This window comes from Canis lupus, chromosome 10, assembly GCF_011100685.1.
Source record: "Canis lupus familiaris isolate Mischka breed German Shepherd chromosome 10, alternate assembly UU_Cfam_GSD_1.0, whole genome shotgun sequence".
In the NCBI taxonomy this organism is placed as follows: Eukaryota; Metazoa; Chordata; class Mammalia; order Carnivora; family Canidae; genus Canis; species Canis lupus.
The window spans coordinates 50,571,947-50,590,442 of NC_049231.1; the positions used below are offsets into that span (position 1 = coordinate 50,571,947).

Sequence of the window (18,496 nt, forward strand, 5' to 3'; positions counted from 1 at the left end):
GCCCACCCGGCCGCCTACCCCAACTAGCCATGCACCTGGATCCCAGGCGGGCGCAGCAGGAGGGACACCTGGACCGAATCCTCTGAGGGCTGGCAGGCGGCCAGGGTCGGCGCGCGACCTAGGCTCACGCATGCGCAGTAGCCAGGGCTGCCGGCGTGCGCGGGAAGCTGGGCCGCGTCCGCTTCTGATTGGCTGCCGCGGCGGGCTCCCGCCCACCGCCGCGCAGCACTGGGTGCTGATTGGGCGCCTCCGCAAAGGCCGACGCCGCACGGGAGGGAGGGAAGGGAGGCGGGAAACAGCCTAGCGGGTGCGGGGTCGCGCGGCTCCTTCTGGCAGGCGGCGCGGACGCTCCGAAATGGCGGTGCAGCCCAAGGAGACGCTGCAGCTGGAGAGCGCGGCCGAGGTCGGCTTCGTGCGCTTCTTCCAGGCCATGCCGGAGAAGCCGACCACCACGGTGCGCCTCTTCGACCGGGGCGACTTCTACACGGCGCACCACGAGGACGCGCTGCTGGCCGCCCGAGAGGTGTTCAAGACGCAGGGGGTAATCAAGTACCTCGGGCCGGCAGGTGAGGGCGGGGACGGCGCGGGCTCCCCGGGCGGCGGGCGGGCGGCGGGCGGGCGGCGGGGCCCGGGGGCGGGGACGGCGCTCGGCCCGGCCGCTGCCCCGCCAGGTGGGGCGCCGCCCGGCCCTGCCGCGCCCTGCCCCTGCCCCTTTGCAGCGGCCCCCGTGCCGGGCGCTTTATTTAATGCGTTGTTCTTTTTAATTGTCCAGCGGTCGCCTGCGTGTCTGCCAGCGGCCCCGCCTTGGCCCTGTACATCTCCCCGCAAAGCCCGCCCCGCAGTGAGATTTAAAATAGCAGGGGGTTGGGGAGACCTTGTCACATCACCGCACTCCACTTGGGGCTCTGGTTCAGAATCTGAAACGGGCTACTGTTGGTGGGCAGCATCGCCCAGTGGTCAGGACCTCGGACTTGGAGCCAGGTGACTTGGAATCCACTTGCTAGCTGTGTGACTTCGGGCCAGTCACGAATGCCTTGGCCTCGGCTCGGCATTGCGCGCCCTCCGTGATCCGGCCCCACCCCTCCCGCATCAGCTCTCCCTGTAAGGCCACACGCTTCTCACCCAATGTGAGCTAGGTGCTGTTGTTGTTTTTGATTTATATACTTATCGATGAGAGACACAGGCAGAGGGAGAAGCAGGCTCCGTGCAGGGAGCCCGACGCGGGACTCAATCCCAGGTCTCCAGGATCACGCCCTGGGCCGAAGGCAGGCGCTAAACCGCTGCGCCACCTGAGGTGCCCGAGCTAGGTGTTTTAGATGTTTTATGGTGATGGTTTTACTGCCTGGCTCCGTTGTGATGATGCAAAGAGCATTCTGAGGAGTCGTGGGTTCTAGTCCTACCTTTGCCACATGCAGATGGGATGTTACTGAGGAAAGAATGTTTCACATTCATCAAGACAAAATTGAGTGTTGCTGTGTCTGGCAGAGTTATGGACACTAGGACAGACATTTAGTATCCCTGCCTTCACACAACTCACTCTAGTGGAGAGCAAGGCAGAAGTAAATAATTGAAGGTGAAGAACTGTGTAGATGTGCTCCATAGCAAGTTGTTGAAGAGGCATAAAAGCAGGAATGGCAAAGATTGAAGACCTCAGAAGAAGCATTGCATGAGAAGCTAAATTTCATTTGAGTCTTGAAGGACTAGGCATTGGCTGGGATGAGGCCTGAAAGGCAGATTGGTGTCGCTGGGACAGGAATCCGGGGGGAGGGTGGTCCGGGTGGATGGAGTCAGAGGATGGAAGGCTTTTTTTTTTTTTTTGGACTGAGTTGTTGAAAATTTTTTTTGTAAGCTCGGAGACTGGGTGGCTTTTTTTTTTTAATTTTATTTATTTTTTAAATTTTTTTATTTATTCAGAGGCGGAGAGAGAGAGAGGCAGGCAGAGACATAGAGGGAGAAGCAGGCTCCATACAGGGAGCCCGATGCGGGACTTGATCCCAGGTCTCCAGGATCACACCCCAGGCTGCAGGCGGCGCTAAACCCCTGCGCCACCGGGGCTGCCCTGGGTGGCTTAAGTAAAGGTGAAGTGGTATGTTGGATCTTTGGCTGTAGGATGGGGGATGGGTTAGAAGGGGCAAGAGGAGAGGTATTACAATTAATGGAGACCAGCCAGAGATGGATAGGGATGGCTTCATAGTTAATGATGGTCTAGATTGCTTTCCAGTTTTAAAGTTATTCAAGGCTAGTGCACTTAGCTCTCTGATGTTTGTATTACACAGTTTACAATAGCTTAAGCATTTAAAATGATGTAAAAAGTTCTAAATGTACTTGTATGTGTAAATTGAATCACTGGTTTTTCGAAACACCTGTTAATGATTCTAATACTTTCATTTTTCTTTTTTTTTTTTAAGATCTTATTTATTCATGAGAGATAGAGAGAGAGAAGCAGAGACACAGGCAGAGGGAGAAGCAGGCTCCATGCTGGGAGCTCAACGTGTTACTCAATCCCGGGACTCCAGGATCACGCCCTGGGCCGAAGGCAGATGCTAGATGCTAAACCCCTGAGCCACCCAAGGATCCCCATCATTTTTCTAATATAGACTAATAATATGAAAGGAATATGGATGCTAACATCACACCCATTTATTGGGAAGGAAATTTAGTATGAATATGCAGGAATCTTCTGTACTGAAGTGTAGACTTTAATAAAAAAATATATATTCTTTTATTACTCTTGAAGGTTAAAGTGTGTTTAGTGGGCGCATTTCTAAGAATAGAGTAAGTAACCTAGACAGTCGCCTTCTATTCTATTGAGAATGACGTTAAAAGTGAATTTAACTTTTCAGAGATCAGCAAGTAAGTGAATTATTCTTAAGGATCTAGTTCTAAGACTAGAGATGTCAAATGCACATTTTAGGTAAAAGATTGTCCTATATATGCTTAGGTAGGATAATAACAGTTATATAAAAGATTGATCATGTTACTAGAAATTGGGTGAAATAACTCCAAAGAGGGAGGGACTCAAAAACAAAAATGTCCCAGACATCACCAAAGCAAGTGTCTTGCAGTTTTCACTGTGCAGGTTGCATTGTAACTGAGCATCTTTTTAAATAATACGTGTTACTGTAAGGCTGCCAAAACTTGTTTCTTGGGAGGAGTTTTCCTTTGTTTTAATATTATGCCATATAGGTAAAGGGTTAACAAAATCCTTTCCTTTGCTTCTCTGTCCCACCTGGAAACCTTGATCAGGTTAAGAAGGTTAGTTATGTCTCTAGGCAGCATTGGTTATTGCAGAAATGACCCTAGATTGGTAAATTATATCTGGACTGTAATGCCAGATGAACTATGAAGATCCCATGCATTTGCACTTAAGGCAAATCTTGGAGCCTGTGACCTTTTCCCACATTCTTTAGCAGTTGAACTTGCCTCTGACTATAGAAAATAGAAATGGTTAGAAAACTTCCTCAATTTCCTGCCCTCAAATCTATATTATTATTATTTTATTTATTTATTTTAAAGATTTATTTATTCATGAGAGAGACAGAGATTGAGACAGAAACACAGGCAGAGGGAGAAGCAGGCTCCACACAGGGATCCCGAAGAGGGACTCAATCCCGGGACTCTAGGATCACACCCCAGGCCAAAGGCAGGTGCTAATCCGCTGAGGGATCCCCTATACTTCTTTTTTAATATAACAGATTTGTTGAGATTATTCACATAGTATGATTCACACATTTATTTTTTGATTGACACATGTATATTATTCAGTGTTTTGTTTTATAATTCTGTAGCTTTTAGTATATTCACAAAGTTAAGCAACCATCGTAGTACATTTTTTTTTTTTTTTTTTTTTGGAAGTAGGCTCCATGCCCAGCTTGGAGCCCAACAGCCCAACATGGGGCTTGAACTCACGACCCTGAGATCAAGACCTGAGCTAAGATCAAGAGTTGGATGCTCAACCTGCTGAGCTGCCCAGGAGCCCACCACAGTGCATTTTATTTATTTATTTATTTATTTATTTTTTTAAAGTAATCTCTTCACCCAAAATGGGGCTCGACCTCAAGACCCTGAGATCAAGAGTCAGATAATCTACTGACTGAGCCAGGCAGGCCCCACAGTAAATTTTTAAAACATTTTTGTCAGTCCCCAAAAGAAACCCTGTACCCATTAGCAGTTGTCCTCCTGCCCCACCTCCAATTCTCCCAGTCCTAGGCAACTGCTAACCTGCCTTCTCTTTTGCTTATTCTGGACATTTCATAAGAGTAGAATCACAAAATGTGATCTTTCATGACTTTTTTTTCACTTAATATTTTCAGGATTCATCTCTGCTATCAGTACTTCATTCCTTTTTCTTTTTTTTTTTTTAAAGATTTTATTTATTCATGAGAGACACACAGAGAGGCAGAGACAAAAGCAGAGGGAGAAGCAGGCTGCATGCAGGGAGCCTGATGTGGGACTCCATCCTGGGACCCTGGGATCATGACCTGAGGCAAAGGCAGACGTTCAACTGCTGAGCCACCCAGGCATCCCGAGAGAATTTCAAGAGGACTCCATGCAGAACCCACCGTGGGGCTCCATTTCACAACCATGAGATCATGTCCTCAGCCAAAGCCAACAGATGCTTAATCAGCTGAGCCACCTACATGTCATTTAACCCATTTCCCATCTACCTCCTCTCCAGCAACCCCCAGTTTGTTTGTTTGTTTGTTTGTTTGTTTTAAGATTTAATTTATTTATTCATGAGAGAGAGAGAGAGAGAGGCAGAGACACAGGCAGAAGAAGCAGGCTCCATACAGGGAGCCTGACAGGAGACTCAATCCCGGCTCTCCAGGATCACGCCCTGGGCTGAAGGTGGCCCTAAACCGCGGAGCCACCCAGGCTGCCCCCCCCTTTTTTTTTAAGATTTTATTTACTTACTCATGGGGGACACAGAGGCAGACAGGAGAAGCAGACTCCATGCAAGGAGCTCGATATGGGACTTGATCCTGGGACTCTAGGATCACACTCTGAGCCAAAGGGGCAGATGCCCAACTGCTGAACCACCCAACCGCTGAGCCACCCAGGCGTCCCTCAGAGGTAACTTTCTATTTCCTCTCTGTGTGGTTCCTTTTATTGGCATTTAGACTTATTCACATCTTTTTAGCTACTTTTGCCCTTCAACATCTACATTATTATAAAGACCTGTGAGATAGTAGCTATCTCCGATTTATAGATAAGGAATTTGAGTCACTGAGAAAGAAAGTTACTTTTTCCCCCGCTTTTGCTGTCAGAACTCAGCTTGGAAAATATCTCCTTTTGGAAGCCTTTCTTGATTCCCACGTTAAGACTGTCTGGGGGACGCCTGGATGGCTCTGGTTGAGTGCCTGCCTTCAGCTCAGTGCGTTATCCTAGGGTCCCGGGATTGAGTCCCACATATGGCTCCCTGCGTGGAGCCTACTTCTTCCTCTCTCATGAATAAATAAATAAAATCTTAAAAAAAAAAAAAAAAAAAAGGCTGGTTAGCTGTCTCTCTTAGGCATTCCCTGCCCTTGTTCTCCTTCCCCTAGACACAGCTTTGAGTCTACCTATTCCTGTCTATCCCAATCGCCTGAAAGCTCCCAGAGAGCAGCAGGAACTGTGTTTTAACCAATGTCTACCTCTGAACCCTAGCACCTGGCCCAGTGCCTTCATGTAGCAGACACATGGTAATTGTCAGCTGAATGAGGTCAGGGGGGCTCCAAATTATTATTATTTTTTAAAGATTTATATATTCATGAAAGACACAGAAAGAGAGACAGACATAGGCAGAGGGAGAGGCAGGCTCCCTATGGGAAGCCTGATACCGGACTCAATCCCTGGGATCAAACCCTGAGCTAGAGGCAGATGCCTGACCACAGAGCCACCCAGGTGCCCCGGCTCCAGATTATTCTTTTTTTTTTTTTTTTTAATTTTTTTTTTTTAAATTTATGATAGAGAGAGGCAGAGACATAGGCAGAGGGAGAAGCAGGCTCCATGCACCAGGAGCCCGACATGGAATTCGATCCTGGGTCTCCAGGATCGCGCCCTGGGCCAAAGGCAGGCGCTAAACCGCTGCGCCACCCAGGGATCCCTCCAGATTATTCTTGAAGAGAAAAATCTTGTACAAAACCAAGGCTATTCCTTCTGCTGTACTCCAGGTGGAGTCTGGTGGGTAGGTTTCTGTTCCTCTTTCCTCACATTTCACACCAGGAGGTCAGTTTTACTCCCCAGCTGGTTAAAGCATACAATCAATGCTAGCTGCACTTATAAGACTTAAAATGCACTCCCACCCAGTAAGTCACAAAACCTCCCTTGCGAGAAATAGTACCTTTAGAGGATAACCTTGGCAGTTGGGCAGCCTGGCAGTGTGTTAGCAATGGAGATAGAGGAGGCCATGGGGGGGGGGGGTGCGAATCACCTCATTTGCCTCTTCACCCCACCTACTTTTAAGAAATTACTACTGTTGTGAACCTGTGTTCCTGTTGAATGTCAGTAGAAAGATTTGACCAGATTGCTCTGGATCCTTCTATCCAGAGCGCAGTAGATAACATTGATGTGCAAAGTAGTTAGGTGTAATAGAGAGTGGTGGAGCTTGTGGATCTGAGAGTGCTTATTCATCCTGTGATAGCATTTAATTTTAGATACTTTAAAAACCCTGTGCTGGCCAGACAATTCTACTGGCACATCCTAGTGGTTTGATGATTTAAGAGCTGTTTTAGAATTTTTCATATTTTTCCCCCCTCTCAGGATTTATTTTTGCTGACTTTTCATTTTGCCTTTTAATTTAAAGGATGATATGAAAAACAGTGTTTTGGAAACTCGTATTTACTGGAAGTTGCTGGTAATACTCAGTGGTGTTTATCAGTGCCTTTGAGAAATTCTTTTTTTTTTTTTTTTATTTATTTATTCATGAGAGACAGAGAGGCAGAGACACAGGCAGAGGGAGAAGCAGGCTCCATGCAGGGAGCCTGATGCAGGACTGGGATTCCGGAATCACTCCCTGAGCCAAAGGCAGACGCCCAACTGCTGAGCCACCCAGGTGTCCCTTTTTTTTTTTTTTTTTTTCCTTTGAGAAACTCTTATCTGCTTTTGTATTAAGTCTAATTTGCTTCTTAAGAAAAAAAAGATTTATTTTAGAGAGCCTGCACTAACGGGGAGGGGCAGAAGGAGAGAGAATTTTTTTCTTTCTTTTTCTTTTTTTTTTTAAGATTTTATGTATTTATTCATGAGAGACACACAGAGGGAGAGGCAGAGACACAGGCAGAGGGAGAAGCAGGCTCCATGCAGGGAGCCCAATGTGGGACTCGATCCTGGGACCCTGGGATCATGACCTGAGGCAAAGGCAGACGTTCAACTGCTCAACTGCTGAGCCACCCAGGCGTCCCAAGAGAGAATTTCAAGTGGACTCCCTGCAGAACCCACCGTGGGGCTCCATTTCACAACCATGAGATCATGTCCTCAGCCAAAGCCAACAGTCAGACGTTTAATCAGCTGAGCCACCTAAGTGTCTCTGCTGCTTTTCTTGACCAAGTTTTTTTTTCTCCTTATTTTTATGATGTTTCATCATAGGAATAACATTTCTCATGTGGAATTCAACTGGATAGGTTGGTAAGGTGACCAGTCTTTCTGATTTGCTTGTGACTAAGAGGGCTCCTGGAACATCGGACTTCCAGTATTAAAACTAGGAGCGTCTTGAGCAAAATGGAATGAGTGCTAGGCAAAACCAGGGAATAATTTCCATAGGGTCGACAGTTGCACTCAGGTTCTGATCTTGAGTGAGTGTTAGTTGGGAGATGTGAGTCTGTTACAGACTGGAGGCCTCCCCGTCTCACACATGCCTTGTTGAATGGGATTCTAGAGTAAACAACTTTCATGGAGCTTGCTTTGTAAATGCAAGCCACAGAAATAGCAATCTATTCAAATCTGTAAGAAAATATGACTGTTAAACTTACTGAGTTGAGGGCAGCCTCGGTGGCTTAGAGGTTTAGCACCGCCTTCAGCCCAGTGCGTGATCCCAGAGAGACCCGGGATCGAGTCCCACGTTGGGCTCCCTGCATGGAGCCTGCTTCTCTCTCTGCCTATGTCTTTGCCTCTGTGTGTGTGTGTCTCATGAATAAATAAATAAACTCTTTAAAAAAAATAAACTTACTGAGTTGAAAACTGGTGGCCTAAATAGTGTTTTGCTCTAAGTTTGAACTGATTGCCTATTTTTTAAAGATTGTGAGATTTCAGGGAAAAATTCATATTTTGAGCTGCTTTTGAGAAATCTGCACAATTGAAAATTCTGGGTGTAAATATCCCAGCAGTTCAGCAGTGGATTTGGAGCTGAGTGGCTACTCTCTCTGACATTCCTCCTTTATCCTGATGTACTTTCCAGTTTTTGTCACTGTTTCCACCCACCTTTTGAAGCTGCTTGTCATGTCAGCTCTATTGCTACTCTTCTTTGGGTTTCCTTTGCTCATTTGATACCTTCCTATACCTACCTGGTCCCTGTTTGTTTGCCAGTCCTGGATGAGATAATGAGGAAGGAATGTTCTTGGAAAGAACTTTAGAGAGGCAAGATTTGAGCCCTTTTTCAGGGTGTCTGACAGGAATTCTTGACAGTACTTGTAACTAATGAATGAAAGGAAAGTATCAGCTGTGCTTAGCTGTACAAGACAATTGTCTTAAGTCATTTAATCTGTATGCTTGTTTATACTTTATTTTAGAAATTTTTTTATTTATTTATGATAGTCACACACAGAGAGAGAGAGAGAGGCAGAGAAACAGGCAGAGGGAGAAGCAGGCTCCATGCACCGGGAGCCCGACGTGGGATTTGATCCCGGGTCTCCAGGATCGCGCCCTGGGCCAAAAAGGCAGGCGCTAAACTGCTGCGCCACCCAGGGATCCCCTGTATGCTTGTTTATATTTCATATTTGTAATTGGCATGATCTATTATTAAATTTAGGTTAAGTCTTTAATAAGATCCAGAATTGGGAACCCTGGGTGGCGCAGCGGTTTAGCGCCTGCCTTTGGCCCGGGGCGCGATCCTGGAGACCCGGGATCGAATCCCACGTCGGGCTCCCGGTGCATGGAGCCTGCTTCTCCTTCTGCCTGTGTCTCTGCCACTCTCTCTCTCTCTCTCTGTGTGACTATCATAAATAAATAAACATTTAAAAAAAAATTAAAAAAAAAAATAGATCCAGAATTGTCAGAATAATCTACATATAATTACCTTTAAGTGAATAATTGGTATTACCTCTACTGTTTGAAAATTGAATTTTTATTCCATTTAATGATGTGGGTGATTTTATTTTGTAAGAAATTGATAATTGCAAATCATAACTAGGATGAGATACTGTTTTTTATCTAATGATAGTTCTTGACCTTTGGGACTATTGATTTTTTTGGATTGAATAATTTGTTGTTTTGAGGGGCTATCCTGTACATGTTTAACAGCATTACTGCCTTACCCATCAATTCCATTAGTACTCCCCTTCTCTCCCCCAGTTCCTGACAAGCCACATGTTCGCAGACATTAGCAAATGTCTGCTAGAGAACCAAGATCGTCCTGGTTGAGAACCAGTGATCTAAGATAAAGACCAGAAATCTTGAAAACTCTGTGTTGATTGGATAGGGGAAATAGATAAACTCCTACTTTATGGATGATAATGAGAATCGTCTGGCAATATTTATCAAAATCCCTCAACATTCTTTGATAAAATCCAGTTTGGGGGCTTTGTGTTAACAGATGTACTAACATATTTGGTGAGTGAAGCGTGTACAAGATGATTTATGCAGCATTGTTGTAACAGCAGAGACTGGAAACAACCGATATGTCCCTTAATAAGAGACTAATTATAGAATATCCTCAAAGTCCTTGGAATATTTGCAGCTGTAAACAGAAAAGCTGATTGTACTGATGGAACAATCTTCCAAAATATATTAAAATTAAGAAAAAGCCAAGATACAGAACAGTGTTTGTAGTATGCACTTACTGATGTAAGAGAGGAACAAAGTAATGCTTGTGTATGCAGCTTATTTTGGAAATCTATTTTATAAACTAACAGCAATTGGCTGGGGAATTGGATGTAGGGGAGCAGTGGTGAAAGGGAAGTCACCTTTTTTGCTATACTTTTTGAACCTTTGAATTTTTATCTGTGCTACCTAGAAGATTTTGCAATGAATAATGGCATTCATTTTTATGGAACTTTTGAGAAAAGTTTAATTCCATACAAATATTATATAGTTATATATAGCTATATATAGTTATATATTGTTGTATATAGTTATAAGACTTTAAAAAAAAAGACTTTTATTCAGACTTCTGAGAAACTAATTATAAGAAAGGACAAGTAAGTTTAGCTTTATATATATTTACTCCTTGTTTTATCTTTGTATCTTCTTAATTTTTTATTTTGATGAATTGGTTCCACAGAAGGAGACGGGATGAGGCACTACATCTATTCACCTTTTTATACCCTTCAACTTCCAAAGTCCCTGGGATGAGTAATAGTGCTTGATAAACAGTTTTTTATTGAAGGAATGAATTAATGAGAGAAGAATGTAGGTTGGGGAATCCATTGTGTTAGGTACTTGAACACTTACTACTTTAAATCCTCAAATCTGTGTAACGTGTTTTTTAATATTTTTCTTTAGGAACAAAGACCCTGGAGAGTGTTGTGCTTAGTAAAATGAATTTTGAATCTTTTGTTAAAGATCTTCTTCTAATTCGACAGTATAGAGTTGAAGTTTACAAGAATAGAGCTGGAAGTAAGGCCTCCAAGGAGAACGATTGGTATTTGGCATTTAAGGTAATTATCTTTAAATTGGTTATTATTTTTAAGAGTAGAAAGAATAAAAATGTGAGGGAATTCTATTGTGTGCTTTAATATTGTAACCAAGTTCTGATAACAAAATGCTTTGAAAAATATTCCTTAGTGTGTGGTTTTTAAGATCATGGTTTAATAGCAATTTAAAAATTCAGTAAATCTTTATTATTTACTGAATATTCTGTATAAATACTCTGAGCTGTGTCAATATCCCTGAAACGTAAATAATAAAATAAACTTTACATAAAATTGAATGCCAGCATGAAACAAAGATTTGATTTTACAGTTTTTAAGGTACTATCACACAGATTTACTGTATCCCAAATTATCTCATTTATACACTTTTTTTGAGATTTTAAAAATATTTTTGAAGATTTTATTTATTTGAGAGAGAGAAACAGCGCATGATAGAGGCAGAGGGAGAGAATCTCAAGCCGACTCTACGGTGAGCGCAGAGCCCCAAGACCAGCTCGATCTCATGACCTAGAGATCATGACCTGGAAATCAAGAGTGGCATTTTATTGGATAAGCCACCCAGGCACCCCCCCCCCCTTTTTTTTTCAAATTTTTATTATTTTTTTAAAGATTTATTTATTTATTGATTCCTGAGAGAGAGAGAGGGAGAGAGAGAGAGACAGGCAGAGGCAGAGGGAGAAGCAGGCGCCATGCAGAGAGCCTGATGTGGGACTTGATCCCAGGACTCCAGGATCATGCCCTGGGCCGAAGGCGGCGCTAAACCGCTGAGCCACCCAGGGATCCCTTTTTCAAATTTTTAAAAAAATTTATTAAACTTTATTTAAAGTGATCTCTATACTCAACATGTGGCTTGAATTTACAATCCGGAGATTGAGTCACATGCCAACCAGGGGCCCCTTGTTTGTACATATCTTTGTATGTGTCTTTCTCTTCCATTAAGTTTATAATTTGTATGTCAGGGGCTTTGTTAAATGGTGATCGTATTCCTTGGTGTCCCTTAGAAAGGCTTATTGACCTTCATGCTTCTATGGCTTAATGGAGATTGGAAACAATAGTACTGTTTTGTTTTATGTAATGACTGTCTTCATTGTTAGTCTGTAAGGTCCTGTGTTTGGTTGTTCAAATGCAGTGTCTGCAGAGTAGGTTCTCAATAAATGCTGGAATAAATCAATGGTTAGAATGTTGTTGGGGAGGTGAGATTTATTCTTGAAAGGGAATACATGCATGATAAGGCTCTGGGCTTATAGTTAGTGTATATATATAGCCTTTCTTTTCTCCTCTCTCTGGTTGTCCTTGGCAAATTTCCCAATCCCTTCTCCTGTATCTGTTTCTCCATAAACAGTAAAATTGGAAGGTTTTTGTTTTTTTTTTTTAAATGTTCTCTAACTTGAAAGTCCTGTGATTTTTTTTTTTTTTTTCCTTCTTGTGAGATTTAATAGAATATTTAAACATTTGATCTTGGTACTACCCCAGATACAATCTTCTTTGGTCTCTGTTCCATATTGTGTCCTCCTCCCCCAGCCTGCCTTTGTAAATGTAGACATTTACTGAAGATTGTATCTGCGAGAATTTAGCATTCTACATTATGGAGTTTCCTGGGGATTTTCATTGATGTTTTCCTGATAACGGGGTGTGGGGTGGGGGTGGGGAGGCTTTTACTTAGAGTTGTAGCCTCTATCTTGAAAGATTTTAATAGATAATTGAGGGTACCACAAAGTGATTTTTCTGTCTCATTCTTCATAGAACTCAATTAGTTAACACCACCAAAATGTGGAATCCTAAATTTAAGAGATTACCATGTATATCAGCCCATCACACCTCACTCCTCTATGTCATACCAGAATCCTTCAAGATGAATTCTTTTCAAGATGAATAGACATTTAGGTCAGGGGGAAATTTTTTCAAATATGTATCTTTATCAAATTAGAAGTGGTATTTTCATCCTGACATTTTAAGTTCAAATCTAAAACTGCAAAAATTGGGCAGCCTGGGTGGCTCAGCGGATTAACGCCACCTTCCACCCAGGGCCTGATCCTGGAGACATGGGATCAAGTCCCATGTCGGGCTCCTTTCGTGGAGCCTGCTTCTCCCTCTGCCTGTGTCTCTGCCTCTCTCTCTCTCTATGTCTCTCATGAATAAATAAATAAAATCTTAAAAAAAAAAAACTGGAAAAACTGATTTGTCTTTACATCTTTTAGCTTATTGATTCTACAGTAAACTATTAGTGATATTTAAGATAGTTGATCTCTCTGATTGATTTCTTTCCCATGTTCTCAGTGGTATGTTCAGAGCAGGAAAAGACTTTGGATACCATCTAATTCACAGATTACCAGTCTTATCATTTTCAAGAACCCAATTTTGTTAGCTACTGGTTCTCTTGAGAGTTTTTTAAATTTTTTTATTTTTTTATTTCTTGAGAGTTTTTTTTTTTTTTTTTTTTTTTTTTTTTTTTTTTTTTTTTTTTTTTTTTTTTTTTTTTTTTTTGAGAGTTTTTTTTTAAAGGTGTGCTTCATAGTCTGCAAATCCAAAGTATGGAAGTAAAAGCACTATGTTTACATTTATGACCGAAACAGTTTTTTATTTTATTTTTTTATTTTATTTTTAATTATTTTTTAAAAACATAGGAAACCTCAAATGGGAATTTTGACTTTTTTTTAAAAAAATTTATTTATTTATTTATTCCTGAGAGACACAGAGGCAGAGACAGGCAGAGGGAGAAGCAAGCTCCCTGCAGGGAGCCCGATGTGGGACTTGATCCCAGATCCTGGAATTACGCCCTGAGCCACAGGCGGATGCTCAACTGCTGAGCCACCCAGGCGTCCCATGAGTCAGTGCTTTTAAAATTTGAATGCAAGAATTCTTTTGTGGGGCAGCCCCAGTGGCCCAGCAGTTTGGCGCCGCCTTCAGCCCAGGGCCTGATTCTGGAGACCTGGGATCGAGTCCCATGTTGGGCCTCCTGCATGTGTCTTTGCCTCTCTCTCTCTCTCTCTCTCTGTGTCTGTCATGAATAAATAAATAAAATCTTTTTTTTTTTTAATGCTTTTGCCATTTCATTTTTAAAAAAAAATTTTTTAAAGAGTGCCTAGCTGGTTCAGTGATAGAGCCTGTGACTCCTGATCTCAGGATCATGAATTCACATCTCATGTTGGGCATGGAGCCTACTTTAAAAAATAATATTAAATAATTTTTTTGAAGATTTTGAGTAATCTCTCCAGTGTGAGACTCAAACTCACGACCCTTATTTCAAGACTGTCATGCTCTTCTAACTGAGCCAGCCAAGTACTCCCTCCATTTTATTTTTGATTCAGATTTTTTTTTTTTATAAGATTGCATTTACTTATTCATGAGAAACACAGAGAGGCAGAGACAGGAGAAGCAGGCTCAATGCAAGAAGCCCAATATGGGACTCGATCCCGGGACTCTAGGATCACACCCTGAACCAAAGGCCACTCAACCACTGAGCCACCCAGGCGTCCCTTGATTCAGGTTTTAATCAATAATCCATAGTTATAAGTTACTTAGAATCCTATTATAAAAAAATAAATGATTATCATGATTATGATGCTTCAAGAGCTATTGATGGCTATTGGTTGCTTAAATTTTGTTTTTTTTTTTTTTTTTTTCCATGGATCATCATTTGCCCCAGAAAATGCCACAGGCTAAAAATTTCCTATCAGCTTTTTTTTTTTTTTTTTTTTTTTTTTTTTTTAGATTTTATTTATTGATTCATGAGAGAGACAGAGAGGCAGAGACATAGGCAGATGGAGACACAGGCTCCCCATAGGGAGCCTGATGTAGGACTCAATCCCAGGACTCGGATCATGCCCTGAGCCACCCAGGTGTCCCCATCCTATCAGCTTCTGATCAGTTTGAAATATAGTGTTAACCTTCTGACTTGACACAGGTCCTGCCAGAAGCAAAGAAGTTTGACCCTTTAGTTGACTTGTGTAGTCTTAAAGAGGGATTTCTGATCTTTTTGAAATATTGAAAATAGGTCTAGACCCTTTATCTGGAAATCACTAATATAGAACAATCTGCATTTTACTGATAAGATAGAGAATTGACTTTCCAAGGTCAGTATTTTTAGCTAATATTACTGCTCTTCTGTGTGATATAGTTAGTGAAAATACTGGTATGTGCAATTAATAAGTAGATAATTTCATAGGATATAGAAATTTAAGCATACCATTAATAGGATTATCATTTGGATACTTTAATGATTGTGTATAAATCCAGCTGCCAAATTTCAAAGTCTCTTTTGAAAATCTCTTTTGATACGTTTATTTTTACATAAAGTACATTCAACAGTTCTTAAATTTTTTTATTTTTTTAAGGCTTCTCCAGGTAATCTTTCTCAGTTTGAAGACATTCTCTTTGGTAACAATGATATGTCAACCTCCATTGGTGTCGTGGGTGTTAAAATGTCTACAGTTGATGGCCAAAGACAGGTCGGAGTTGGGTATGTTGACTCCATACAGAGGAAGCTAGGACTTTGTGAGTTCCCTGATAATGATCAGTTCTCCAATTTGGAGGCTCTCCTGATTCAGATTGGACCAAAGGAATGTGTTTTACCAGGAGGAGAGACTGCTGGAGACATGGGAAAACTGAGGCAGGTAAGGGAATCAAGGTAGGGATGAAGGAGAATCTAAGCCTAGGAAAGACTAACATGATAGATACTGTTTTATTTAAAAAGCATAATTCAAAAGTCAATTTTTTGTATCTAACTACAGTCTTGTTATATTTCAAGGGTAATCTTGTTTGTCATTCACAGAAACTTTATGAGGACTTTAGAACAAGCTATTTCTTGTTAAGGCTTGTTAGACCTCAGATCATTTCCCCTTTTCCTGCCTTCTTCCTTCCTTCTTAAAAGAGTAACAGAATATCATCTTAAAGGGATCACAACTGATAAAGAAGAATGCTTTCAGAGTTATGGGGGGGAGATGATTTAGGTCCATTAAAAAAAAACAATACTACTGTATTTAGCATGGATTTATCAAATAAATACAGATCTTTTTAAAAAAAATTTATTTATTTGAGACATATACAGCATGAACAAGGGGAAGGGCAGAGGGAGAGGGAGAAGCAGGCTCCCCACTGAGCAGCTAGCCCAGCCCAGGGCTCATCCCATGACCCAGGGATCATGACTTGAGCCAAAAGCATAAGATGCCAGTCTTCTAGGTTATTTTTTGATAGTTCAGATGGGACTTTTAGCCTTTTATTTCACTGAGTTTTTATAAAATTCTGATTGTACTATTTGTGTGTGTGCTTTATTTAGGTATTTAAGGGATGTTGTATCCCCTGAAGATTGTTTTCTTTTTGTGGGCCTCAAATACCATAATAATTGCTCAGGAAAGAGTAAATCTGTGATGGCCATTGTTAGCATAGATAGTATCTAAGCAACTTTCCACAAGTATTATTCTGTTAAGAGTTTTTACTACTGGGACTAATCTTTGGAAGCTTTATGTGAACATAATTTTAAATTTCCATGAAAACTTACTTCGATATTTAAAATACCTGTCATTATGTATATGTTACCAATGTCTTGCAGATTATATAAAAATTTAATGTGGGTTGGTTTGTTATGCTGTTGTTACCGTACTTGTTAGTGGTATAGTTTTTTGTCATTTATTTTTTTCATTCCTTTTCTTGAAGTCATTTATTTTTTACAAAATAGGTTATTCAGAGAGGAGGAATTCTGATCACAGAACGAAAAAGAGCTGATTTTTTTACAAAAGATATTTATCAGGACTTGAACCGGTTATTGAAAGGCAAAAAGGGAGAACAGGTGAATAGTGCTGTCTTGCCAGAAATGGAGAATCAGGTATGTGGATTACAATATAAATTTATTCTTAAATTATAATCTTGACTTTTAAAAGACTACTTGTTTCACCTCAAAATCTAAACTGTGGATCACTGATACTAAGTTAATTCTTACTGTGACGAAGCTTGTGAAAAAAGGAAATGACTAGAAAAGTTTAAATATAACCTTAAAGGGCAGCCTGCGTTGCTCAGTGGCACTGCCTTCAACCCAGGGCGTGATCCTGGAGACCTGGGATCGAGTCCCACGTCGGGCTCCCTGCATGGAGCCTGCTTCTCCCTCTGCCTGTGTCTCTGCCTCTCTCTCTCCCTGTGCCTCTCATGAATAAATAAATAAAATGTTTAAAATATATAACCTTAAATATAATTACATTATATTTATATAATAATTTATAAATTATATATAATATATATAATAAACATTATATATGTAATATATAATAAACACTATAATTATATAAAGAATATATCAACATATATTCTTGAGGTAAGAAGGAGTTTTGACTTTCACAGGAAAGAGATTAAGTGGATGAGATAGCATAGTGATTGTAGGGGAAAAGAAAACCCATCATCACATTATAATGTATAGGTTGTGGAGTCTTTAATAAATTACCTCACTTTTTTGAGAGGCACTTTCTTTTTTAAGCTGCTTTTTGGGATGCCTGCATGGCTCAGGGGTCGAGCGTCTGCCTGTGGCTCATGGCATGATCCAGGATCTGGGATTGAGTCCGACTTTGGGCTCCCTGTGAGGAACCTGCTTCTCCCTCTGCCTGTGTCTCTGCCTGTCTCTCTCTGTGTCTGTCATGAATAAATAAACTTACTGTAATAGAAGCACTATTTATAATAGTCAAAAGTGGAAATGACTCAAATGCCTACCAAGTTTGGTGTGTTCGGCCCTATAGAATACTGCACACTGCACACACAAAAAATATTAGCACCAACAATCCAGTGCCACACAACAATATGAATGAATCTCACAAACCTAATACTGAACAAAAGAAACCAGGCACAAAAGACTATAAACTATATGATTGCATTAATATAAACTACATACAAAAAGAGGCCAAATTAATCTACGCTGTCAGAGCTAAGAACAAGGGTTACACCTGGTGGAGTAATGACTGGAAGAGAGCATTAAAAAACGTCTTTAGGAAAGTACATAATACATCATAAGGTATAACTGAGTTTTCATAAATTGCAAATACCCAAATAATCAGCATCCATGAAACAAGACAGGGATCAAAGACAGGTACCATGAAACAAGGTACCAGCATCTCAAAGACAGGGATCCTGCTTCTCCCTCAGCCTATGTCTCTGCCTCTCTTTCTGTATCTCTCATGAATAAATAAATAAAATCTTTAAAAAAAAATTTATTGCCATTTTGCTATTTGTTTTGTTAAAATCTCTAGGATTCTAGTGATAGAATCTTTTCTTTTAAATTCCTAATCTTAGGTTGCAGCTTCAGCACTGTCTGCAGTAATCAAGTTTTTAGAACTTTTATCAGATGATTCAAACTTTGGACAGTATGAACTCACTACTTTTGACTTCAGCCAGTATATGAAGTTGGATATTGCAGCAGTCCGAGCCCTTAACCTTTTCCAGGTAAAAAAAAAAAAAAAAAAAAAAAGGGTTAAAAATATTGAATGGTGACAAAATGTTTCCTTTGTTATATACTGAAGAATACAATTAAGAAGCGTAAATATTTTGAAATGTTATTATACTTAGAATAGATAAGCAGTTTTAAATTACTGTATTTTTCTGTTGCAGGCTATATAAATAGTATTTGTCATGGCTTAATGAATAATTTTATTATTAACAGCAGTTTTTAAGAAATTATGTTTTAAGAAGTTTTATGCCTAAAACTTTAGTAATTATAAAGTGATTTTGGTTTGGGGAAA

The 18,496-nt window shown here is 40.8% G+C and overlaps 1 protein-coding gene across 1 annotated transcript in view; it reads left to right on the plus strand.

The window, feature by feature from the left end:
• The first annotated feature begins 275 nt into the window (after window positions 1-275).
• MSH2 (mutS homolog 2) overlaps window positions 276-18,496 on the plus strand; it is a 76,881-nt gene continuing 58,660 nt past the window's right edge. Inside the window, exons 1-5 of the mRNA XM_038551233.1 lie at window positions 276-566; window positions 10,633-10,787; window positions 15,116-15,394; window positions 16,456-16,602; window positions 18,051-18,200. Of these exons, the coding sequence (XP_038407161.1) occupies window positions 356-566; window positions 10,633-10,787; window positions 15,116-15,394; window positions 16,456-16,602; window positions 18,051-18,200 (942 nt within the window). The 5' untranslated portion in view covers window positions 276-355. The remainder of the gene's footprint in view (window positions 567-10,632; window positions 10,788-15,115; window positions 15,395-16,455; window positions 16,603-18,050; window positions 18,201-18,496) is intronic.